This window comes from Ornithodoros turicata, chromosome 7, assembly GCF_037126465.1.
Source record: "Ornithodoros turicata isolate Travis chromosome 7, ASM3712646v1, whole genome shotgun sequence".
NCBI lineage: Eukaryota > Metazoa > Arthropoda > Arachnida > Ixodida > Argasidae > Ornithodoros > Ornithodoros turicata.
In genome coordinates, this window is record NC_088207.1 from 14,074,596 (window position 1) to 14,099,984 (window position 25,389).

The 25,389-nt window shown below is 46.8% G+C and overlaps 1 protein-coding gene and 1 long non-coding RNA gene across 2 annotated transcripts; both read right to left on the minus strand.

Annotated features, from left to right (window-relative positions):
• Positions 1 to 2,707: 2,707 nt before the first annotated feature.
• LOC135400478 (uncharacterized) lies at positions 2,708 to 4,459 on the minus strand. Its single transcript, XM_064632309.1, has 5 exons — positions 4,447 to 4,459; positions 4,338 to 4,370; positions 3,303 to 3,341; positions 2,984 to 3,180; positions 2,708 to 2,911 (listed from the first exon to the last, which is right to left on the minus strand). Exons 3-5 carry the CDS (start codon positions 3,313 to 3,315, stop codon positions 2,708 to 2,710), a joined length of 414 nt encoding a protein of 137 aa, XP_064488379.1. The 5' UTR covers positions 3,316 to 3,341; positions 4,338 to 4,370; positions 4,447 to 4,459.
• Positions 4,460 to 4,590: 131 nt separating this feature from the next.
• Positions 4,591 to 4,937, minus strand: LOC135399562 (uncharacterized). Its single transcript, XR_010424340.1, has 3 exons — positions 4,866 to 4,937; positions 4,750 to 4,809; positions 4,591 to 4,624 (listed from the first exon to the last, which is right to left on the minus strand). It is a non-coding gene; the product is annotated as an uncharacterized LOC135399562 (long non-coding RNA).
• Positions 4,938 to 25,389: the final 20,452 nt, after the last annotated feature.

Here is a 25,389-nt window from a genome sequence, read left to right on the forward strand (position 1 = left end):
CGCTGGTCATCACTAAACATGCGTGTACGGGGTATGGCAAACATGCGAGAAAAAGAGCGCGGTAAAACAATGTGCAAACATCGGCAAATCACTCACCTTTTGCCCCGCGGCGACAGTGTGACTGCTCCATCCAAGAGCCAGGCACAAACTGAGCGGGCACGGGGACTGCGGAGCAACCGAGCGCACGCCTGCTCTCCGCGACAGCCAGCGAGCAAGTGACTGGGGCACCGTGCCGCGTCAGCTACGCATGCACGCGCGCGCTCTTAGCGCCCTCTGCACCGTCCGTCCACCCGACCGAGGGTGGTTTGGGTTTCACTCTCTGCTCCTTCCACTGTGCGGGCTTCTAGCGGTAACGGGTGGCTTCTTCGTTTCGGTTTCGCTCTCGTTTCTTTGCGCGCGTTTATCTGTATAAAGGCAGCGCGCACTGCGCTCACGTCATCATTGTGATTGATATGTGAAAAACGCCATGTGTGGTTTATTCTCCTGCGTTTCTCGTCGTCGCCAGGAAAAGACAAAATAACGAAGAACTTCGCGGATTTATTCGCGGCATCGTGGAGGAAGCCTTTCAAATCGACCACCTGGAATGGTTGCAAGCACGTCAAGAAATGTGTCAGGACAAGATGAAGACGCTCGACCGCATCTTAGCGGTGAACAGACTGACAAAAAAGGAGTCCAACTTTAGCCTGGATAATCTGTATTGGGAATGCAGTCCCAATGTAGAGGACGATGACGTGTAAATAAAAGCGATGCATTTCTCTTCGACTCTCAGTCTCTTCTTTTTCTTCGTGCGACGTGTACGCACGCAACATGTCTCACCCCGAACCTTTTCGTTTCCTCCTTTTCGCTGTATCTTAAGTGGCCCCTCCATGTGCGGCAATTCTACCTTCGTTGCGAACATGATGAGGGACCTGAACGACGTGGTGGACAAGCCTCCATCACAAATATTCTACGTGCAGAAATATGCTTCGCCGAGCATGCAGGACAAGTTTGGGGACACTGTAAAATTTACCAAGGAGCTACCGCGAGAGTGGGACATGTCGCGCGCTACGCTCATCGTCGTCGACGATCACATGATCGACGCCGGTTCTTTGAAGGAGGTGACCAATGTTTTCATTTGGGGTTCTCACCACGCCCACGCGTCCATCTTCTTACTCGTTCAAAACATCTTTTTCCGACAGTACCCAATAAACCATATACGTCCCAGTGACGTCTGCGAGATATCCCAATTTGGACATTAGGATATCCCAGGGAGCACCCTGCAGATCCCCAGGATATCCAGGGGAGATCCTGGAGACCAGGATTTCGGCACCTTTTGTAGATCCCAGGAACGTCCCGACGACGTCGCCATGAGACTTTTGAGCGAATATGGGATGTTACTTGCAATTGCTTTTCAAATGTAATAAATTTCATTCTAGTTTCCGTGCCACACTCAAGGAGTCAGTTACAAGGCATTTAGAACCAGGCATATAGTTTATTCTCTAAAATACAGTGTGATATGCACAGAAATGTCTCTGCGCTGAACATAACATATATAAATATTATAATGTAAACTGCACAATGTAAATCTGCAGCTGGGGCTTCCTGCAGTGAATACAAAGCATGTAGGAATACACGTTCTACCGCTTTAATAAATGTCTATATATATGTATATATATACAAGGTGCATCATTAAAACTGACCAGAATTTTTTAAAATATACAGATTAATTGTGCTCAGTTAGAATAAACGGTGGTGTAATGTATGGCGTGGGGGCCATCCTTGAAAGGTACCGGTGGCCAGTTAGGACGTTGTCTTAATTACTTTCAGTAATTAACTTTTTCATAAAACATCGAATTCGCTACAATGACAACACTGGGAGTGTTCCATGCAGTGATGACACTGCAGTTTTTTTTTTTTCAAAAGAAGAACCTGCCTAGGGGGAGTCAATTCAAAAAAGTATACCAAAGATACGTCTTTTCTTCATTATTTTGTTTATTCGACAACCTGTATAGTCCTTTTTGGCGCACGTCTTGCCCTCATCCTCGAATATGAGAGAAGGAAGGAAGCAAATGCCCCTGACGGCAAGGAGCTTAAGAGTTGTGACATACCCAGCAGCGGAAAGGTTACTTTTGAAATAAGCAAAGTATTGCAGTAAATAAGCAGTCGCGGGAAAACAGTCTATCTTCTACCCGGCGCACGCAGTTTCATCTGCTCTTCCTACTATCATATTCTCGTAGGATGAGAGCAAGACGTACGCCAGAGAGGATTACAGGTGCGCTAATCAACAAAATCAAGAAAAGACGCAAAAACATGCATCTTTGAGTTTTTTTTTTCAACGACTCCTCCTAGACGGATTACTTTTTCTGAAAACGACAATGGCATCAGGGCATGGAAAGTTACCAAGAATTCATTGAAGCGAAGTTCTATGTCTTATATAATTACAAAGTTAACTGGTACCTCCCAAAGATGGCCCCATTGTCTTACATTACATCACTGTTTATTCTAATTGAGAAAAATTAATGTTTCTAGTTTTAGCTCGACCTCGTGTTGTGTGCTTCGAGAAAGTTTCTTCTGGATGTGAACGGCGCCTTGAAAATGGACACAAAATGCACACATTGAGTTTGCGTCAACCGCACAGGCAAGCAAGCGGATTCCGAGAAAACAAGGTATAATGCATTGACATATGAAGATAGTAATACGCAACTGAACAACATCAACAGGCAGAAATCTATTCAAGACAAATCTGAGTATCAAACGAAATGGATTGCTTACGAAGGATTAATCCTGGCAGGCGGAGGTCCCTAAAAGGAAGCTTCCCCTTCTTTCCCTCCCAGCTGTACTGTCTCCCAAGTTCATCAGTAATCACGTAGGATAACATCCTCCGCACAGCAACCTTTGTATTGTGGCCGCCAAGCAGTGAAAGCTCTAGAACCTATGTAGTCGGAAATATGGGCGTACTAAGACTGATATATTGATTGTACTTGTACATGCAGCCGTCACTTACAAAGTGTTTCTCTTGTTGCTTTGTAAGCCCCTCTTCAAATTGTTGAAGTTGATCGGTAGATTCCAATGGGCCCTCAAGCAGCTTTACAGCTTCTGTTAACGAAGGCTGAGGAGGAATAAGGCTGGACAACAGCTCCCCTTGTTGCTGGAGAACGAGTCTTATTATATTCAAGTTCTTCAGCACTACGTGTTGAAAATCTGAAAAGAAAAACAGAAAAAAACTCATTTTTCTCATAGCGCAAAAATCAATGGAGTCAGGAAACACATATACATATTTTGTGACATTTTGTTTCAAAGGCGTGTGTATATATTGTACATACCATAGTCTGGCATCCCCTGACGTCTCTGGCCTCTTAGTTCTGAAAAAGATGTCTACACTAATCAGCATGTCTCTACTGATATTGCTCTAATGCATATACAGTGTGTCCCCGAAAACGTGTCATTGAATTGTAATAATAAAACTACGCCACCTAGAATCATGCGGTCCACGGCATTTGTTCTTATTAAGTTTTTGCCACCTCCTGATGTGAATGTCATGTATCGCAAGTTTAATTATGTAAATATTTGCGAACTGAACTCAAAAACCTGCAAAGTGAAGGTCACTTTTTTACCCCACCAATATGAAGAGCGTGCCGAATTCACTCAAATTCACTCAAATCAATTCAATTGACTGCGATATTCACGGGCTATGCCATCGGAAAAAATAGCCGAACATCATGCTCTTCAGAGCAACGAACCATAACGCACGATGACGTTTTTGAGAGCAATTGCACTGAGTCCGACAAAAGGAGGCTCCAAAGCTAGCCCACAGAGTGATAGTAGAAAAAGTAATAATTCCTAGAGTTGGGAGAGGGTAAGCATTATCCCAGCCAAAGTCGGACGCGATAAGCCATGCCTGTGTTATCTCTTTCTGCGATGCCGGGGTGAGCTGGGCTTCGAACCTCCTTTCGTGGGACAGACAAAGATAGCGCTGAAAAATTCATCGCGTGCTATCCTGTGGGAGGCCCGTAAAGCATGATGTTCGGCTATTTTTTCCGATGGGATAGCTCCTGAACATCCTTGTCAACTATCATTAATTTGAGTAAACTAGACACGCTCTTCACATTGGTGGAGTAGAAAAAGTGAGCTCTACTTGGCAAATTTCCGACTTAAGCTCGCAAAAATTTACATAATTACTTACGTTACACGACATTCACGTCAGGAGGTGGCAAAAACCTAGCAAGAACAACTGCCATTGACCACATTACTCTATGTGGTGTAGCTTTTTTATTATAATTCAATGACACGTTTTCTGGGACACCCTGTATGTACACGAATGCCGTGCGAATTATTGCAAAATTAAAGATTCGTATTACGTGCTCCGGCTGCCACTGACTCTTGGGAATGTACTAGCAGAGACATGTAAGCAACAGGCAATGTGAGAAACAAAATTTCGCTTTAATGAACATCGTTTTTAGTTCTTACCACTCTCGAAGTCTGTCGTGTCGTCAACAGCCTGAGAGAGCCCTCCTGTGAGGCAATACAGTAATATAAGTGAGAACATAATGCATACCAGGATGCTACAAAGGAAATCTCTTTTTCGGAACTATGCATAAAGTTGGTCATGTACCCTCAATGGAAAGGAAATCCAGCTGTGGATCATCTGCATGAAAAAAAAAAAAGATAAGAAAAAGTGAAAGGTGTCCGTGTAGAGGACCGGGCATGAAATTCACTTGTGACATATCATAGCTCCCGAGTCTCACACATCGAGGTACTAGATGACCATACCTATTGCTTGTTCAGTGACATTCGCAGTTTGCTGGCTTCCAGTGCGCTCACCAGTCTGACCTTTTTCAAGTATACCCAAATTAGCGTTACAGGTATATTATACCGAGCATGCCTACCTGAAAGCAATGGCGCAAGAGACTTTTGGTGGCATTGCGTGTGTCGTTCGTTCCTTGGAATACTTTGGACTGCAACACAAATATGCATACAAATTCAGTGTTCAGTGAGCGGCTCGTCATGTTATTACCTGATGATGATTCGGGTTTTTATGGCGCATGAGCAACTAAGGCTATAATGCGCCAATACTGTGATATATGATCTCTTTACCAGTTAAAAGATAACGATGAATTTAAAACTGATACAAAACATAAAAAAATATATGTGAATTCAGATATCTCTTAGGTATCCAGTGTCCCTAAAAAACTTGTAAACTCTGCTAAAACTTACAAGCGGCTCATCGCCCAGCAAAAGGGCTGGGTGAAGAGGAATTCTATACTGGTAGAACTCAGAAAAATGAATTTGGCGATGATGTTCCTGGAGAGGGCAGCTGATGAGAATGTGAAGAATAGACAACTGCTCAGCACAGTGCACACACTGAGGTGGGTCCGTCTGGAGAATTAAAAATCCATGTGTGAGAAATGTGTGGCCGATACGCAAACGAGACATGACTACTTCATAAAGCCTCTCTTTGAAAACTCCTGCAGGCTTACCTACATTGCACTTGATCAAATGTAATTTATTATTTGTCTGTGTGTCCCAGTCATGTTGCCATTTTAAGTTAATTGCTCTACGCAAGGCAGACCTCAGATCCTGAGCTGGTACGTCAAAGGGGGTTATGTCACCTGAGAGTGCGTTGGTAGCCGCTGTGTCCGCGAGCTCGTTACCGGGTATCCCGACGTGGCTGGGCACCCAGCAAAGTGTCAAGGAAAGACCTGTGTTAATTATGCGGCTAGACAGGTGTTTTGCTCGAAGAACGAGGAGGTTTTTTGGTGGTTGCAGGCTACATATAGCCTGCAGGCAACTAAGTGAATCAGTATACACAACTGATGACCTGATGGAAAGTCGTAGTATATGATTAAGTGCCAAGATTACGCCATAGACTTCTGCGGTGAAAATGGAAGTTGTGTTTGGCAATCGATGCGATCTACAAGATGTGTCTGTAACCATTGCACATGAGACACCGGTGTCCGTTCTGGAACCATCTGTGTAAAATGCGACATGGTCCCCAAAACCTTCTTTTATAGACAGAAACTCTTGCAGGAGTACGGCATGTGGGGGTTTCGTGTTTCTTGTACTGCAACAAAGATGTATTGTGTTCGGGCGGTGGTTGCCACGGAGCTATCCTCCCACTAGTTCCTACAGGCGTAGAATCGTACTCTGAAAAACCGTGTGTTTCAATTTCCTGCAGGATTCGCAAGCTGAAAGGGGGTGTACATGACGGTTTGTTAAGAAATAACTGTTTGCAGCGTGTCTGAGTAACACAAGAGATAGCTGGGTGCTGTGGATAACTTCGTACTTTTAGTGCATATGTGGAGGCAAGGTAAAATCTCCGCCTTTCTAATGACCACTCGTTGCACTCCACATAGAGACTCTCGACCGACGATGTGCGAAACGCTCCCAAGACCAGTCGCAGTCCCTGGTGGTGGACAGGGTCTAGAGCTCTCAAGACGGACTTTCGTGCAGAGCCGTACACGACAGATCCATAGTCAAGCTTGGAACGGATGCAAGATGTGTAGATGCGACGCAGAACCTCACGGTCTGCACCCCAGGATCTATGTGACAAGATTTTGAGAATGTTCAGCGATTTCCCACATTTACTTTTTAGGTTCCTTATGTGAGGGTTGAAAGTGAGCTTGCGGTCAAAAAGTATACCCAGGAATTTATGCTCAGATTTGACCGTAATATCTTGGCCATTCATTTTAAGTTCTGGCTCAGGAAACATACCCCTTACTCTTGAGAAGGGTACGCAAACCGTTTTCTCAGGTGAGAAATTAAATCCATTCTCAGATGACCATTTTGCTAATTTGTTCACACAGAGCTGAAGTTGTCTCTCACATCTTGAAATGCTTGTAGACGAACAAGATATCTGAACATCGTCAACGTATAGTGAGTACATGACGGATGGCGGAATAGCGTGCACAATAGAGTTCATTTTGACTATGAAGAGTGTGACACTCAGAACGGAACCCTGTGGGACACCGTTCTCTTGAATAAAAGAACGTGAGAGTGATGTGCCCAACTGGACTCTAAAAGTTCTGTCCTGTAGAAAATTTGCGATGCACCGGAGCATACGACCGCGTACACCGAAATTGTACAAGTCGCGAACGATACCATATCGCCATGCTGTATCGTACGCTTTTTGAATATCGAAAAATATGGAAATACAATGCTGTTTTCTGACAAACGCTTCCCTGATGACAGTTTCCAGCCGCAGCAGATGATCAGTGGTTGAGTGGGCGGCTCTAAATCCGCACTGATACCTGTCGAGACATCCATTTTCTTCGAGGAAGTACATCAGGCGGTAGTTAACCATGCGCTCGAACGTTTTGCCTAAACAACTTGTAAGGGCTATAGGCCTGTAGCTACATGCGTTGGAAGGATCCCTGGCTTCAAAAGTGGAATGACTGTCGCCACTTTCCAACGAGATGGAAGTTCACCCTGATTCTAAACTGAATTGAAAAAGTGCAGAAGACCTTCTAGTGATGTTTTTGATAAGTGCTGCAACATGCTGTACGTGATTCGATCTGGCCCTGGTGCTGTTTGTTTTGGGGACGACAGAGCACGCAGCAGCTCCATCAAACAAAATGATTTATTAAAAGCATGTCTGTCATTGGTGCCATATGTAATTTTGAATTTCTCAGCATCATCTTTGACTTTTAAGAAATCCCTGGTGTAGTGAGAGGAGGAAGAAACGCTCTGGAAGTGTTCTCCCAAGACATCTGCCTGTTCTTCTAAAGTTTGGCACACCGTACCATTCCTCTCCAAGAGAGGAATAGAGAAGCTTGTGTAACTGCCCATTATTTTCTTTAATCGATCCCACACAACCTTAGTTGGGGTATTGCTATTCAAGGAGGAGACAAAACCCTTCCACGATTCACTCTTTGCTTGTCGGCGTGTCCACCTAGCTTTTGCTCGAGCTCTCTTAAACGCCAGTAGATTTGCTGGGGTTGGATACCGCCGGAACTTACCCCAAGCACGGTTCTGCTCTTTTCGTGTATTTCCACAGTCCTCTGACCACCAAGGCTTGCAACGCCTGGGCAGTTGACCTGATGACTGTGGAATGGACTTGGTTGCTGCTTTTACAAGTGTGTCTGTTACATAGTTATTTGTGTCATTAATGTTCAGCCCAAGGAGGGACTCTACAGAAAGTGTGGCTTCTTGTTTAAAGAGGTTCCAGTCTGCTAACTGTATCTTCCAACGAGGTGGGCGGGTTCTAATAGCACCTGATGGTCGATTGATCTCTAAAACGACAGGGAAGTGATCGCTAACATAGGGGTTTTCGTCCACTGTCCATGAAATGTCCTGAAATACAGATGGACTGCACAGCGAAATATCTATGGCTGAAAAGGACTGCGAAGCAGCATTAACATGAGTAGCGTTTCCTGCATTGAGCAGGCAGATAGGTAAGGATGCTAATAATTTCTCAAACATTTTGCCTCGGGTGTCAACTTTGGAACAACCCCAGAGCAAATGATGCGCATTGAAATCTCCCAGTAGTAGAAAAGGCGATGGGAGCTGATTAATAAGATCCTCAAGCTGTCTCTGTTCGACCCTGACTGATGGCGGTAGGTATAAAGAGCATACCGTCACTACACGGTCAGTGCAGATCTGTACAGCAATGGCCTCAAGATTTGTGGAAAGTGGAACGTCTCTCGTGGGAAGTGTTCTGGCCGTGAGAATGGCCACACCTCCGGAAGCACGTGCCGTGTCTGTTCGGTCCTTACGATAAACGTTCCACCGTCGGAGGTGGAAAGGGGTATCTGGAATCAAATTTGTTTCTTGGAGACAGAAACAGACAGCATGATGTTTGTCTGCCAAATCATGGACGTCATCAAGATTCTTCAGCAAACCCCGGCAGTTCCACTGAATAATGCTCTGGGAACCCATAAGAAATGCACAGAAGAGGAAAAAGAATATAGACTGAACGACTACTCTAAGGTGTAAAGACCTTGTGGAACAACTGTCCATGAATGCGGATGGATTAAGGAGCTTGTACTCTCGGTGGAGGAACCCTTTGTTGTTGTACCTTGGCTTTTCCTCCTCGTCCTCGGCCAGCTTTTTTCCCTCTCTGTTCCTTGCCCATGGAAAGACTTGGTAGACTCGAAGACGACTTCTGAGAGCCGCAGTCGTCGTCGTCGAGATCCATGCCCTGACTCGTGTTTTGAGACAGGCCCATGGCAATCCCGTCCCAAACGGAAGGGGATGCAACAACCTCCTCCGAGGTTAACATTGCATCTCCCTGGCTGTTCGTCTGAGAGGCCACTGGAGGAGAGCCCTCAGTGTCCCTCTCTTTGTGTTGGGGAGTGTGGAGGGGAGCCCCAGAGGTCTGGGTCTCCACCGATACTCTGAGTGGTGCCACTCCCCTGCGCACCACATCAGAGAAGGTTCCTTTCTTCTGGAACACCAATTGTGCCTTTGCTGCACTGTATGTGATATTTTGTTCCGTTTTCAGCTTGAGGATCTGTTTCTCCTCCTTCCAACACGGACATGATCTGGAGTAAACAGGGTGGTTACCCTTGCAATTGGCACACTGAAAGTCATTGCTGCACGACTCTGACGAATGGTCTTTGCCTGAGCACTTAGCACAGACGGGCTGGGCTGCCCACGGCATACCTGAGAACCGTGGCCAAACCGCTGGCACTTGTAACAGCGACTCGGATTTGGGATGTAAGCCCTCACATTGCAACTGAGGTAACCGGCTTTGATTGTGTCTGGCAGCTTGTGGAGCTTGAAAGAAAGGATTATGTGCTTTGTTGGGATTTCTTTCCCATCCCTACGCATGACTATGCGCTTTACGGCTACCACACCGTGCTGTTGTAGGCCTTCTTGAAGTTCCGATTCCGAACAGTCAAGAAGGTCGCTCTCAGAAATGACTCCTTTAACAATGTTGAGACTCCGGTGTGAACTTACTGTGACAGATATCCCATTGATGCTTGTCAGTGAAAGAAGAGCACTGCTTTGCTCTCGCTTTTCAACATGGACCTGGATATCTCCAGAGCCCAGTTTCTTGGCATTGTATTCTTTACCTATCAGCTGTTCAAGTGCTTTCGCTATTACAAAAGGAGATACCTTTGACAGTGGTCTTGTGTCATCATTCGAGTGGACAACGAGAAACTTTGCAAACCATGGTTCGGGTGTTGAGGTATTTAAATCAATTTGCTGGTACTCGGTGCGGAACCGTTTCCGATTCCGATCTCGGGGTTTTAAAGAAGAGGAAGCCATAAAGGTGACAATACAATTCGATGCAAGGGTCCTGCCGCCCACCACGGAGCCCAACCAGGGGACCGCGTTTGACGCAGTAGCAGGTACGCCTACACTATACCCAAGTGCAGCTTCTGGAGAGTGAAAGACTGCCCAAGGTTGACCCTTGCCGCCAAAGAAGGTGAAAGGAGAAGGATTAGAAGGAAAGGATACAAAGGAGAAAGTAATGAGCGTGGGAGATGACGACTAAGCTGAATAGTCCTGACTGGGCCTTCCAGGACCACCCGTCTATGGGAAGCAGGGGCCAAAGCGGTGTGTTGCTTTCCCGGAGGGGCCCCGAAGGGTCCTAAACAACCTCCGGGTCCACTCAACCGCCAGGATCCCCCTTTCCCCAGACACGGGAAAGCCACGCACAGCGATACGTGGGGGTCTCCCTCCTGCGGCGACCCAACCGTGAGTGCAGGAGGGGGCTACTGCGGCTCCTGCCGGGCGATGGGGGCGCCAAGTTCCCGACGCCGGGCATGTTATTACCTGAACACGACTCTTGTGACAGAGAGTGGCATGGGTCAGCTGCTGAACGTCTTGCAGGGGGCTTCTCTGCAATAAGCATGCACTCAAAAACAGCAATTTCATGCAATTGCCTGACACATAACCACACACTTTGTCATCACATGCTGCATGTCGGCCAATCAAGTTACCAAATTACCTGCATTTTATACAGTCTTCTCAGATGGAAGCACTGGTGCCTGTGAAGGTGGCCGACTTTCTGAGCTTGCTGCAATATATTATTTCAAGGATCATGTGAACTTACGCAAATCTACAGCGCATGAGCGTCACACAAGTAAACATTATACGGGTGATCGAAATTAATCTTTCGGGATTAAAAAAAATAGGTATATAATTTTTTTCCCGAGACGAAACTGGTTGTAATATCGTATATATCAAAAGGCACCAGCAAAATTCTGCGAACAAAATAAATAAATGAAGAATATAAACAAATGGTTTTCCTTCCCAATTTTTTTGCGGATCAGCTACCGAACGTATTTTGTTCTGAAAATGGCAACGGTATCGGGGTACCCAAAGTATCAGATCTTCTCATTCGAACAACCTCGTAGCTTTTATAATTAAAAAGTTAATTATCGAAAGTTTTTAAGACGTTGCCTTAGGAGTTTGCTGGTGCCCTTGTAAGGGATGCCCTTTGTGATATACTATATCACAGTCAGTTTCACATCGGAAAGTCATATACCTATTTTTAGAAAGGCATGAAAGCTTACTTTTGATCACTTTGCATGTCAATTATAGCGAAAAAAATTATATCTCCAAGCATGAGTACCTCTTGCAAGAAAAGAGTGCGGGACAGCAGGGCAGTTGTCATCCTCATCGTCACTGAAGACCCTTGGACGCCTTATTCTTTTAGGGGGCAAGGCTGCTTCATTCAGGTCAGACTGGTATTCTGCGAGAGGAAGCATTTTTCTAGCTTCTGTCCAGCTCACTGAAAATGAAATAAGAGTGATAAGTTACACATTTTTGCGTGGGTTCAAGCTCAAGCTTACCGAATACTCCTTTAACTTGAACGTCCAGCAGTTCATAGTTTTCACCAGGAGAGAGAGCTTTTTTGACCATTTTGTCTACTGTGTGGGCAGGACGCCTGGGCCATTTGCACTGGTTGCCCTCTAGCCACGTGCATGGTACAACTCCAACTTCGTCTTTTAGAATAAAGTTGACAATGGCATATGGTGTCTAAAATACAGATTAGGTCCTTGTATATATGATCACGCTTCTCAATACACACATGTACTACTTTGTACACAAACACACACAAAAAAGTATTGCTTCACGGTGATGGTGCTATACATTAGTGCAAGTGGAGCATCGGGACTGCCACCATATCCCTTTTGTATGGTAATACAACGATCTTGGCTACGCCAGACAGGGGCCATATGTTGCAGTTAGTTGCTTTGGACACAATGTGAATTCCAACCAAGGACGATGGAAAGGGTTTGCAAAACAGGTCCAGTTTATGCACTAGCTCGCGCCCAATGATGCAAGGCTCCCCTGTACCATGCATTGTAGCAAAGTTCTGTATTTCAATGATATGTCCCTGCACTATGCAACAGTTGTCATGTGAGGTTGTTCTCAGAGTGAAAGAATTTCCTACAAAAACCTCATACTGTGGTGAGGTACAGGCGGGAAGAAGGGGGCCCCTGTTGTGTGGATTTTGTAGTCCCATTTTCTTTGGCACTAAAGAGGCGTTGATGCAAGCTAGCTGCTTCTCACGGAATCTATTGTACAATTGTGCAAGGGTGAACGCAGGCCTCTTCAGCACCCTTTATAGGGCCTGCATATTATTTTCAAAGTCGAACGCACTAAAGGAATCTAAGGGGCCATGATTCCTTGCATCCTCTGCCAGATGTAAGAGGCCGTGCACATTGTAGGAGACAAGGTGATGACCGTACAAGTCGGCAAACTTCTCTACAAAATGTGACATGAGTAGCCCAGCATAGTCATTTTCAGTAAGATACAGCTTGTGGTGTGAGAGGATGGTGCATGCACAGTGCAGAGTTAGAAAATGATGAAACAGTTGCTGAGGAAGTATTCCGTCGAGGACAACTGGGCCTGTGTAGAGGAGGAAGAGACGAAGTTCTGTGGCCTTCCATCTTTCTAACTCGTCGAGACCCCTTGGCTTCCTCGAAAACTCTCTAGGAATATGTCCCTTCAGAGCCAGGCTCTTTGCAGCAAAGGCGCTCCTCTCGGATGGACCCAGTCGCACAGAAAGTGGACCAGACGCCCAAAGCAGTAATAGCTTTCTGACCACACCGAGACATACAAGATGCATATAGCCTAACGGTGAGGTCTTCACAATGTCGATTGGCAGCTCGGTCAGTATGGAAAGGCCACGGTGGTGGTCAGAGTCTTCCTGATTACGAAAAGTTTCGTCTGTTCTTAATGTTGACACTTCTGTCGCGCAGTACACCCTATTGACATCATATTTTCCTTCATCTGTACATTTAACGCAGCCTGAAAAACCAGTGTGCCCCTTGGTGCAGTAAATATAGGCACGTGCTGGTGCATCACATATCATTTTGTCAAACACTATTACTTTTGCTGAACCATTAACTATGATTGGATCAGAGAGGAGGTCAACAAGCTCATCAACAAGCTTACGGAGGTAGTCGTTAGGCGACGAAGGCTTTGAAGCTCCAACATCGGCACCGACAACAAATGGTGGCACGTTAGAGAGTTCCTTGACTTTATACTGCACTGGCCACAGCTCCATTTTAGAGCTCTTCGATAGCGGGAGCCCGTCAATGTTAAAAATGAGGTGAATCTGTTCTGGAGTGTTGACAGCATTTTCAAGAATATACTGAACGCAATTTTTGAGTCCAAAGTGACAGTACTCCCCTGGGGGAAGAGTTGTTACGTATCTAGAGCTGAGTCGAGGTGTCTGCAGAAGTGTCCGACAGTCACTTGGAAGTTCACGCAAGGAATCATGCTGCCGAAGAATTTTTAGAAGCGACGATACTGCAGTTTGAGTGATGTTGTGACTGATCGCCCATGTTCTTAAATGAGCACATACTTCACTGCAGCTGAGGCCAGCACTGTCAGAACATTCAGTAATTGTGCCTGATGAACTGTCACCATTGTTCTCGGTAACTGTAGCCTCGAAAACTTCCGACGTGTTCTCTGCATCCAAGAGTCTCGTATTTACGCAGCGGACGTGCTCATTATTGGTCGTCGATGTCGACTGCTGAAAAAATGTTTGAGACGAGCTTTCTCCAGCCAACGGTCCAGGATCTATGCAAAGCATCTGTTCACTATGGCTCGTAGATGTCGATGGTTTACAACTTGTTACGGTTGTCCTAGACAAATGCTCCGTACTTATGTGGTCATCAGCGCTCTTAGAAGTCGACTGCTGACATGTTAAGGGGCATGAACTAGAGGATGAACCTTCTTGACTCCCTTTTTGAACTTCCTGGCACTTCGCGGAAAGCTATTATCTCACTACGAGCTTGTTCCGAAGCCTTGCTACGCAAGTACTTTAAGTTGTCACGTTGTTTCGGCATAACGAAAACGCGTCGCCGTGAACAGTTCACAAACGAGACAAATACAACAACTATTGAATTAGAAATCCCTATCGCCTGTAGAACACGAACAAAATTATATTTACGTTGCCTTTCGCTTGCTCCATCACACCGCAAATGACAATTAAGAACTCGACGCTCGGCCACGCAAAACAACCGACGCCACCACACCGCCAAAATGCCGCCAAGAAAATTTAACTGAACCAGTGGCTGTGCCTGACGGATGAAATAGGCGAAAGACAACATGCAATCACGAACTGTTAATTTAAGACCGTTTCAAAAAGCAATAAGGTCATATAAATTAAATAAATCGATCAGAAGGCATTTAACGTTGGTCTTATCTCTAAAACTATCGTATACATTTTTCGTGGCATTAGTCAGCCGAATTTTGTCAGTAGCAGCCGTATCACTAGTGTCATCACTATTTACATTCGGCCACCATCAACAAGATGCGTAACGCGAAGGGTTCGGTAGAAATAGACCACCGATGTGGTGGTTGTATGAATGTCTACAGACGTTATGTGGACAAATAAATGTTTTTAGTGACATGCGTAGCGAGAATGATTCGGTAGGGAGAGGCCACTGATGCGGTACGTGGTTGAATCAATGTCTACAAATCCATTAGGTGCGCAAATAAATGTTTTTATGCCTTCTGTATAGCTGCTCGATTGGTGCAATAGCTTGTTCGCGTCAGCAGATGCTAGGATGCTTCTGGAACAACATAAGACGACAAAAGGACAGTAAAAAACAAAGCGCATCTCAATGTCTCGTTCTCTACATCTATTTGATGTCCCTGTGATGTCCAAAATGCGACAAACTTTTTCGTCAATTTTTGGACATCTATGTGACGTCTGCCGGACGTCCAGACCTATGCGACATTTGCTACTTTATGGGGACATCCCTAGGAGATTTGTGGTTTACTGGGTAGCCATTTTAGAACTATATCGTACAACGCTAGTTACGTCGTCCTGTGACGCACCGTGCGCAGCGTGCGCCAGATGGAACATTTCTGGCAAAAACTATTTGGTAGAAAAAGATTGGAGTATTTTCTGGACACATATAAACAAGCGATGTTGTCTCCCCACGCTTATTTACTCGTGGATCTTCACAACTATACGCACGAGGATCACAGGTTGCGTAGCAACATCTTTCTGGGAGAACGTCAATATATCTACGCCCCGAAATGAACCTTCGCCCTCACCTCACTTTACTCAAAGTACTCTCCACTCTTCCCCCTCCGTGCCGTCACGACGTCTTGAGACGTTCTTCTTCGTCCGACATAAAACACCTTTCTGAAATTTGCCTCAATGTATTGAACGGAAAGGTGGCTCTAGCTCCAGACACGTTCGCGCATTTGAAGGAGCACAAACGCTTCTTACGTCGGCTCGCCTACCAAAAGATTCACAAGAATCCGCAGCGTTTGAAGCGCTATCTGTCTCAGCAGCGAGGACAGTGCATTCTTTCGTTGGTGGTTCCTCTCCTACTTTCCGCCGTGTTGAACCTCTTCACCAATGGCCAAGGGAATTGAAGTGACTGGCTCCTCCATCGGGAACATTCTTTCCTCGAAGGAGACTGACGACGTCAAAGTGAAACTCATACTGCAAGGACTGTATCGCATACTCAAGTAGTACGGATTTGACCCCTACGACAATAAAAACGAGGCGTCCGATGCTACAAATGACTTTGACTATTCACTCCTCTCTCCAGCGGTGGACGAAGAGGAAGCGGAAAGGGTCGTCTCGGAATTAAAGAAGGTTGTTTCCTGGGATCGCAAGGGTTGTGTCTCCGTGTCGGGCAAGGCCATCAGGCACTCCTGCGTTTACGAACTCGTCAATTATTTGTTGCAACGTAAGACAGGAAAGAAACCTTCCTAGTTCCCCAAAGTCTCGAAACTATTATGCCTGATTTCTCTGCCCAAATCTCGCGAGCCTCAACACCAGCAGCAGCAGCAAGCCTCCATTGCGTGGACGACTTATGGAGGGATATGAGAAGACAGAGGCTGGTTTGGGGGGAGTAGACTGCCATAGAAAAGCGCGTCACATGAGGAAAAACAAGGCTCTCGCCATTCTCAGAAAGCTGGATGCCTACAGACTACACCATCCGGTGAGAAGAAAGTTTAATAGGAGACGCATCATCGCGCTCAAGATCAACGACGTGTGGCAAATGGATCTCGCCGACTTTTCACAATACAAGAGATTCAACGGCGGCTACCGCTACGTTCTCGTGGCAATCGATTCCCTCTCCCGCTTTCTGCGCACCCTCCCGCTAAAGACGAAGCGCCCTGCCGAAATGAAAAGGCCATGATAAGACTTTTTCGGGGAGGTAACGCACCAACACACATCTTTTGCGAGAAAGGAGGGGAATTCTACAACAAGATCGTCAAGGATTACCTGTCACGAAAGAAGGTCCACATGTATTCCACCTTCTCTCCCGTAATCAAGGCATCGCAGGCGGAACAGGAGATACGCACTTTACACGACAGAACATTTCGCTATTTTACAGTAAGCGGAAAATACCACTTTGTTTCCATGCTTCCTAGGATCGTGCGTGACTACAACAACACCAAACACAGGACGTTGGGCATCAGCCCGTCCGAAGTCACACCCGAAAACGAATTGGAGCTGTTCAATAAGATAAATGGGAAGCCCGTCGTACCCTCCGTGAAAAAGAAGCTCAAAGTGGGGGATAAAGTGAGGGTCCTACTACACAGAAAACATTTTCATAAGAGCCCGGAAGGGAGTTGGTCACCTCAGGTTTTCACCGTCTCCCGCCTGAGAGACACCTCCCGTCCCGTGGTGCACCTGGAAGATTATTGGGGTAAGGAAGTGGATAGATCTTTCTACCCCAAGGAGGTACTCGTCGTAACCCGAGACGCCAATCAGCCTTGGCCAGTAACGAAAGTGCTGAGAAAGAAGAAAGTGAACGGCCAGAGCTGTTATGACAATGAACACGACAGGAGGGTTCCGAGCAGCGACATGGTCAAGATTTGGAAATTATGTCAGACATCTACGTCTACCTGCTCTCGAACGCTAGCATGGATAAGTTTCCCTCAAATAAACTCAACGCCTTCACGGTAGTCCGCTTTCGATAGTCCGCTTCAGCTCTTGAAGCAATATAAAGTCGGCCTGATGGATCTCAGCATAAGCAACGATTTTTTAAATATCAGGTACGAAAGGCAAGATGCGAAAATCTAGGTTTCTTTCGAGGACACGGTCGAAGCCGGGAGAACCTTTCGTGTCACCTCGGATCTCAAGAGGGATTTGAACGTTTCTTTCGTGTACAATAAATCGCGATACGACTTCGTCTTACCCGCAGACGTGAAGGCCGTGGAATTGGACCCTCGGCTCGCACAGGCGCTCGACGCCTCGCTAGCATCTCGCGAAGCAGGTCGTGCGGTGAAGCCTCCCAAATTGAGCGAATGCGAAGCCACCTCCATCTTATTGGAGCACGCAGCACCTGTCGCTTTTGGCGACGTCACTTGGAATTCGGAAACCACGTCCCTACGTAACACACTCAACAAGTATTTCCAGACGCACAAGCTGGACGCCTCGCTAGAATTCGCGGATAACGTCTACTCTTTGAAAACGCCGAAAGGGTTGCACGTACCGGAACCCCTTGTCAAGCTGCTACAGCTCACACCCGTCGAGGGACACGAAGAGATGCTACACGTCTCTCCTCCCATAGCACGTCAATTTTCTTTCACGATCAAGACGAAAATCCCACGATCTCTGCAAAGTACATCTGCCTCCCAGCTATTATGCAATGTCACAAGCACTTCTGGATGCGATTAACCAGCGCGTAGGCGAACGCGCGCGCTTCAGCTTCGACGGAACCGAACAGAAATGTAAAATTCGGCTTTCCGAGGGCACCACCACCTTAAGACTTTCCGAGTACCTGGCCGTGCTTTTGGGCTTCGAATCGCGTACCGTGTTCACGGGGGAGGAAGAGAATGTCACGAGCTCCGTCGAAGTACTCCTGGAACCCCCGTTTCACAACATAATCGTCTACACAGATATCGTGGAACCCACATACGTGGGGAGCGGGAAAAACCCGATATTAAAAATACTATCCTTTTATTACGAGAAAGACAAGCACGTCGTCACCTACAGGTTAGATAACATCCAGTATTTTAACCTGTCTCAATTCGAAATTCCCTCAGTGACGATCTTCTCGCGGACGAAACGGGAAGACGTTTGCCGTTGCGGTCCAAAGGCAGAACCAATTTAATGTTGCATTTCAAATAGGTACCGTAATTCCCCCAAAATAATTCCCGTGTACACGGGACCCCTTTTCCAATGAGGGGGTGGTGTGTTGAGCAACATATCCAAGTTTATCGTTCCCATTTGGCATCAAATAAAACAGATCACTAAGAGAATGTTGTAAAAAAGTAGTAAAAAAGACTGCCATAGCAACGGGGACAGACGTGCTGGATTCCATTGAGGGCTCTGGAAACAACAATGGGATGAAACGCCGCAAAAGACAACAAAAGGCGCTGACGCACGACGCACCTGCAGATATCTTTGGTACGCCGTGAAGGTCACACATCGCCAGCGCGCTCCGCCATGACCTCAACGAAGTCGCCGCTCTGTCTAACGAGTGATGTGATGATATTAGAACCCCCTTCTGTTCAATACGGGGTGGAAGATACTTCGTACCAACTTTTTTATCCGGTCAACGGAGTAAATAATTCCTTGATCGAATTTTCTATTCAAAATTTCCAAAGGGCACACTTGGATCTCTACGGCACTTTCGTGTCTTTGACCGCGCGCATTGTTCGCGACGACGGGGGAGAAATTGACGAGAAAGATGTCGTTTTCCCAATAAACCACCTGTTAAGCGGCATCTTTTAGACAGTCACCGTTTATGCGAACAACAAGCTCGTCAGTTCCAACAAGTTTTATGCCTACGGGAGTATTTTGGACGTCGTGTTTCATTCCGCGCCCCTGGCTCAAGAAACCGTGCACGCGTCTGGACAATGTGTCAAGAACAACGAACATTTAAAGAACCATTACGACGTCTCGTCTCGCGGTCCGAAACAACGTTACAAAGCGACGAAGGGTGGAAAATACTTTAACCTGGTCGGACAGATCAATACCGACCTGTTTCAACAGCCGCGCCTTATGGTCCCTGCCGTCGAAATTCGCGTCGTTTTCCTGTTAAACAACGACGAATTTAAACTTATATCGGTTCCCAACAACAAGAAAACGTACAATTACTAGGTGGACATTAAAGAAATGACGTTACACTTGAAAAAGGTGACACTGGCACCTTCCCTGTTTTTGGAATACGAGCGGCGGCTTCAGACCACGCCCGCCATCTACGTCTTATGCGGATTGGAAACCAAGGTGAGTGCCAGGAGCTTGGACGCTCACTTTGAAAACGATTACCCCGAAAGGGTGCCTTGCAAATTATACGTCGCCCTGCTGGCAACGTCCGACTTTCTCGGCGACATCCAATCGAACCCCTACAAATTCCGCCATTACGACCTGTCCCATTCAATGCTCTCCGTGGACGGGCAGCAAGTGCGAGCCGAGTACGACTTTAAGAACGATCTTGTCAAAATTCCCTACTTTAACTTCTTGCAAGAACTGGGTGAAAAACATTTCAAGTACAGCTACAAGCGATTTACAACGAACGGGTTCCTTCTCTACTTCAACTTGGACGTGGACAAGTGTTCTTCTCCTTCGCATTTGAACGAGTGGCGAAAAGGAAACGTTCGCCTGCAATTATGCTTCGCGAAAGCCCTTCCATACGCGGTCACCGTCCACTTAATTTCCGAGTGTCCCAAGCTCATGTGCGTCGACAAGGACAGTACTGTCACCTTCCCATACAAAAGATGTACGAGAGCGAAATCTTGGAACTCAGTCTTTTCTTTCATGACATACACAAGTCGCTTGCGAGACGATCTTCCAACGTGCTGACCCGACGCTCGTCGCCGGTCACCGTGACGTCGAGGGATGTGTGGAGAAGCCAGGAGCGACGGACGATAGGTCGGTTGAAACCCGCGTTGATGAGAAACGGGTCGACTGTCTCTCCTCGTCTATACTTTTCCAACAGCTCGAGCTTGTAATCTACGAAACGCTTCATTTTCTTTGCAATCTTCCCACTGAAGGTGAACAGACGTAAGGGTATCGTCTTGAGAATCGAGCCAAAGTCTCCCTCACAGCTATCGCCATGAATATAATCGCGTAATCGCAGCAAGTCCCAATACATTCGCGTTCGCACAAAGGTTGTAAACCGCTGCTCGGGCGTCATGACTGAGACGGAATGAGAGTACATACACAACCTTTTTTATTTATCGTGAGAGGTTATACATCAATCAGGCTCCAGCTTTGGTTTCGTAGCCGGGAAGCCAGCCCAAATACGGACGAAGGCCCGAGTCTAACCAATGGCTGGGGCTCCTCGACCAGAGTCCACCACAAAGACAGGTGGTTAGTTCATCGCCGATCCGCAAAAAGAAGGTCTTCGGAGGAGGCTTGAAGGTTAGGACCAGGGTTAGATCTCCCGTCAGTAGCCATTCGTAATCTGTACGAAAGGAGCGTGAGAAACACGTGTGTTTTTATCTTAAACACATGTACAATCTTCTTCAGTCACAGCGTGACACTGATGGTCCATCTTCTCCATCTTCCTTCAATAGTCGAAGTCCTTCGCAACGTACGTCGAACGCTACCGTCCGACAGCCGAGAAACGGGCGAATCAATCGGTCCGTCCAATGCTTTTGCTCTGAAAAAAAATGTGATCGATTATAGAACGAGGAAGCGTACCTTTGGACCACAATCCACCACAGTTGGTGCAGAAGAAGCGGGCGCTGCCAACCTCCCGAAATATGTGAGGCGGGAAAACACCGACTTTACGGGCAACAAAAGCGTTGTAAACTGGAAACGAAACTGTTCAAACATTTCGATGATGACGTCATGGGCATTACTTACGAGGATCTACCAAGCTGAGCATGATGGCACGAGAATGACGATCGAACCTTCGCTTCGATATTCATAGTAAAGCTTTTCCCCTCACTCTTTATGTCGTCATTAAACGTGTTTGGACTTGTTAAGACGTGTTTGAACATGTTTGGACGTGTCCAGGCACGGGCGGCGAACCGTCGAAGTCGTCCCTGGACACTAGTTCCTCTCTCTCCCTCTCTATGACGTCATTGAACGTGTTTGAACATGTTTGGACGTGTTCAGACACGGACGGCGAACCGTCGAAGTCGCCCCTGGTCACACTAGTTCCTCTCTCTCCCTCTCTATGACGTCATTGAACATGTTTGGACGTGTTTGAACATGTTGTGACGTGTGTAGACACGAACCCCGCAATACGAAAAATGTCACGCAATACGAATTAGACTAGTGGTTAGTGTATCGCGTCCAGTGAAGGACGTTCGAGTCCCACTCTGGGACGGTTACACAGGAAGTGACAGCGGTTCCTCTCTCTCTCTCTCTTTGTAGTCCTTGAACGTGTCTGGTCTCGAACACCCCTGTGTCTCCCCTCCTCCTCGCACGATATTGGAGGAACAAAAGGCGGTGTCTTGTCACAGAAGCAAAGTGACGGATTTACGTAATCGATGGATATGACGTAAATGGGATTAGTGCGAGCATGAGAACCCTGTACTATAAGATGGACATCCCCCTGTACCCCCTCGTCCACTATCCCCGAATCAAGAGCGCCGAGACAATGCTGCATACGTTCCGGACAATTTTGGACCTTCTGGTCCACATTCGCCCACCATTTGGTAAGTGTTTCTCTATCTCTTCTTGCTTAGAAATAGTTCCTTTCTAATACCTAACGTTCCTCTGTAGGTTTCACCATGACGCACATTGTACAGCTATTCTTCCAGGTGATCCCCGGTGCAGGGGGAGATGTGCCCTGCTTGGATATGGAGTCGTTTTTGCAAACGTTCGCCATCGTAGGCGAAGAGGACATAGAGACAGCTACCACAGAAGTGCTCATGGCGTGCTACACCACTGAGTGGCGAGAAATCGCTGTGCAGCGGGGACTAGAGGGAGAGCTCCTTTTCAGAGTGCCCCGAAGAGCTCTTTTTCAGAAGTGCCTAAAGGAGCAGACTTTACTGCTAGAAGGCACTGCCCCTTTAAGCTTCGGGGCAGCGGAGCACCTCCTCTACTCCCTGGTGCATCAGTGGAACAGAGCGAGTGCAGTGGGTTGGATAGAACTCGCTGAACACTGGATGGCTAGTCCAATACCGTGAGTGTTTTTCGATAGTGGTTTTTGTTCGTAGAATCTTTATTCTGGTACTTTATTACTAGACTGGATCCCTGGGTTCTTATGGAAGACCACGAACATCCCACGTAAACGCAACAGGAAATAAATGCGTATCGTCTTTCGCATCACGCGACTCTCTCCCTCTTTCTTTCTTTCTCTCTCTCTCTGCCCCAATGGAATAGAAGAATAGGAAACCACAGATCCTGCGTATAAAAGCGAGCGTGGGATAATCCGCAGTTAAAGATGCACGATGTCACATAATGTTGGGTCTGCTTGCGCAGGAGGTGAGTGCATTTGTGTGTTTAGATCGTTGTTTGAGTAATGCCTCTTTTTCTCTATTTGCTAGGTACACTCGGGAGAATTATTTCAAATTGAGAGGGAGGGACTTCATGCCTAACATGAGGTCCGATTAGGCTCCGTGAACTTCGAAATTTGGGGGAGCATCACCCACACTATTCAAAAATTGGAAAGGGATGCGAAGCTCATGGTGCATACGCATTCTGGTTAGATTTAATGGTATTGGGTGCATCCCCTGCACCAGTCAGAATTCTGATTAGGCATAATGGGGAAGATTTGGGGGAGAACATTTTAATCTGGCCTTATTTAAAATTGAACTCCTTCTTTCATTTTTCGTTAGATTATTCCAAAACGAGGGGGAGAATTCGTGCATAACACGGCTTTCATTCGAGTCCATGTTGATTATGCAAAATTAAGGAGTTCTTAAAGGGAGAAATATTACAAATTGGGGTTAAATTAAATCCTTCTTTCATTTTTCGTTTGATTGTCATCATCGACATCATATGTGATATCACAATGGCGTCGAGTAAGACATGGCGCAGGGTCCAAAGTACAGTCCTCGCCAGCGCAATGAGAGGGGGAGGAGACGCCCTGGTTCTACGCCGATTGATCCAAAGCCCATTCATCCACGACGCGAGGCGTTTCGTGGAGCAAAATGTAAGTAGCCCAGCTCTGCTCTGAGGGAGTGTATTCTATGTATGACATTATTTTTCAGGAAGCGGTAGCCGCTGTCGTTGCATATCATGCAGCACAGGAACAGCCGTCCAGCAATCTCCCCGATAGCCCAAACTACCTTCCTGTATAGCAGTACGTCCCCTCCTTGTACAGCATCGGGCAAGAAAGACCATGAGCGCCCTTGTGAATCAAGTGACCGTGGAACAAAGAGCAGGCATCTATCGACCAACTCTTTTGTATGTATTCAATAAACATGTTTCAGTGAAAGAAAACACACACTCTCGTCAAAGTTATTCGGACTGTTCAATGCGTTGCATGTCAATAACCAAGCGGTATTTCAATAAATCAATGACAAAGTTCACGATGTAGACTGCTTGCAAATGTCGCTGCTTCTACAGGGCGTGCTTAATATGAGCGGTGGCACGAGCGAGAAGGTCCACGATGTCAGCAGCGATGTAGTTGAATTCTGCATTGGCCAAGCTCACAAATTCGCTCATCAGTCCCAGGGGTCCGTCCGGAACCGTTATACAGACGTTCTTGTAACGGGCGTAGATCCGACGCACCATCTCCTGCAGCGGCCCCGGCGAGATCTCTCCGATATTGCCAAAGCCTACCATGTCTATCACGTAGCAAAAAGCAGTGATGACGAGCTCATTCCTTCTCCACTTCTTCCCAAGAAGCGTGGGTGCGGGAGCAATTTTGTAACAAGTGGTAGCTGAACATCTTCACGTATTGGTGACGCGAGCCCGGTGCACGCTGCCTTTATACAGATAAACGCGCGCAAAGAAACGAGAGCGAAAGCGAAACGAAGAAGCCACCCGTAACTGCTAGGAGCGCGCGCGCGCGCAGTAGGAGGAGCAGAGAGCCGAAACCACTCGCGTTTGGACGGGCGGGCGGAACAGAGGGCGCTAGGAGCGTATGCGTAGCTGCCGCGGCACGGCATCCCCAGCCCCCCACAGCTCTCGCAAGGTCTGTATCAAAATGCGTGTTACTGCGCACGAAGCAATCCGTGCCTCTCTATTGGTCGGACGTCACAAGCGTGTCCGGATTGGTTGACGGAATTTGAAAACGGCACTTCGCGCTTCCTCGCCTGCGTGCTGTGTACTCCCTCAGCGGTTTCATTTGAAATTTGAACGGTGGACGCCGGGTCGGCGGTGTCTTTCGTTGGGAAGCAAGTGCGTTCACCGTCTTATTCGTGTATTATGTGTCTTTGATCGTGTTGTACTACTTCTCGACACAAGCATCGGTCTACGACCAGCCAATCGGATTTTAAACAAAAGTGTTGTCGTGAATTCTGGCTCAATGAACATGTTCGAGCATGTCAGATCTGCGTAGCAGTGACAAGAAAAGAGGATTCATGAAGCGGCAGCATTTTATGTTTGACGTGTAGCAGGCAAGGACATGATGATCAAGAGATTGTGCGCAAGTATGTGACAGTTGTTCGTTGCTGGGAATACGCTGTGTCGATATGCGTGTTTTGCAACTTTGAACTTTGTTCCAGTCTGCTAGAAAGCGTTACGCAATGGACTCTGTACGCTCAGTGCATGTATATGCATCATCCTGCCCATTGTGTCAGTATAATGACACAAATAAATTTCTGTTCATTACGACACTTTTCACGGTTGTTTGGGAATCATGGAATAACTTTACAGCGTGCATAAAAGCTAGTAGACTTAGAGGTCGGGGGTAGCCGGTACAGGCCAGTATGGAGAGCAGAAGTCAACAACAGTCAGAACCGGTCGGGCTGCGAGCCGGACCGAAAGACTTCTGACTGGAGGTTTGAAGGATCAATCACTGCATTCTCGTTGGTCGAGTACCCAGTGTTGTGTGAATTTACCTATACTATGGGCTCTATGGGAGTTGGCATCCCAGTCAGTTGCTCGCTGGCTGTCACGGAGAGCAGACGTGCGCTCGGTTGCTCCGCAGTCCCCGTGCTCGCTCAGTTTCTGGC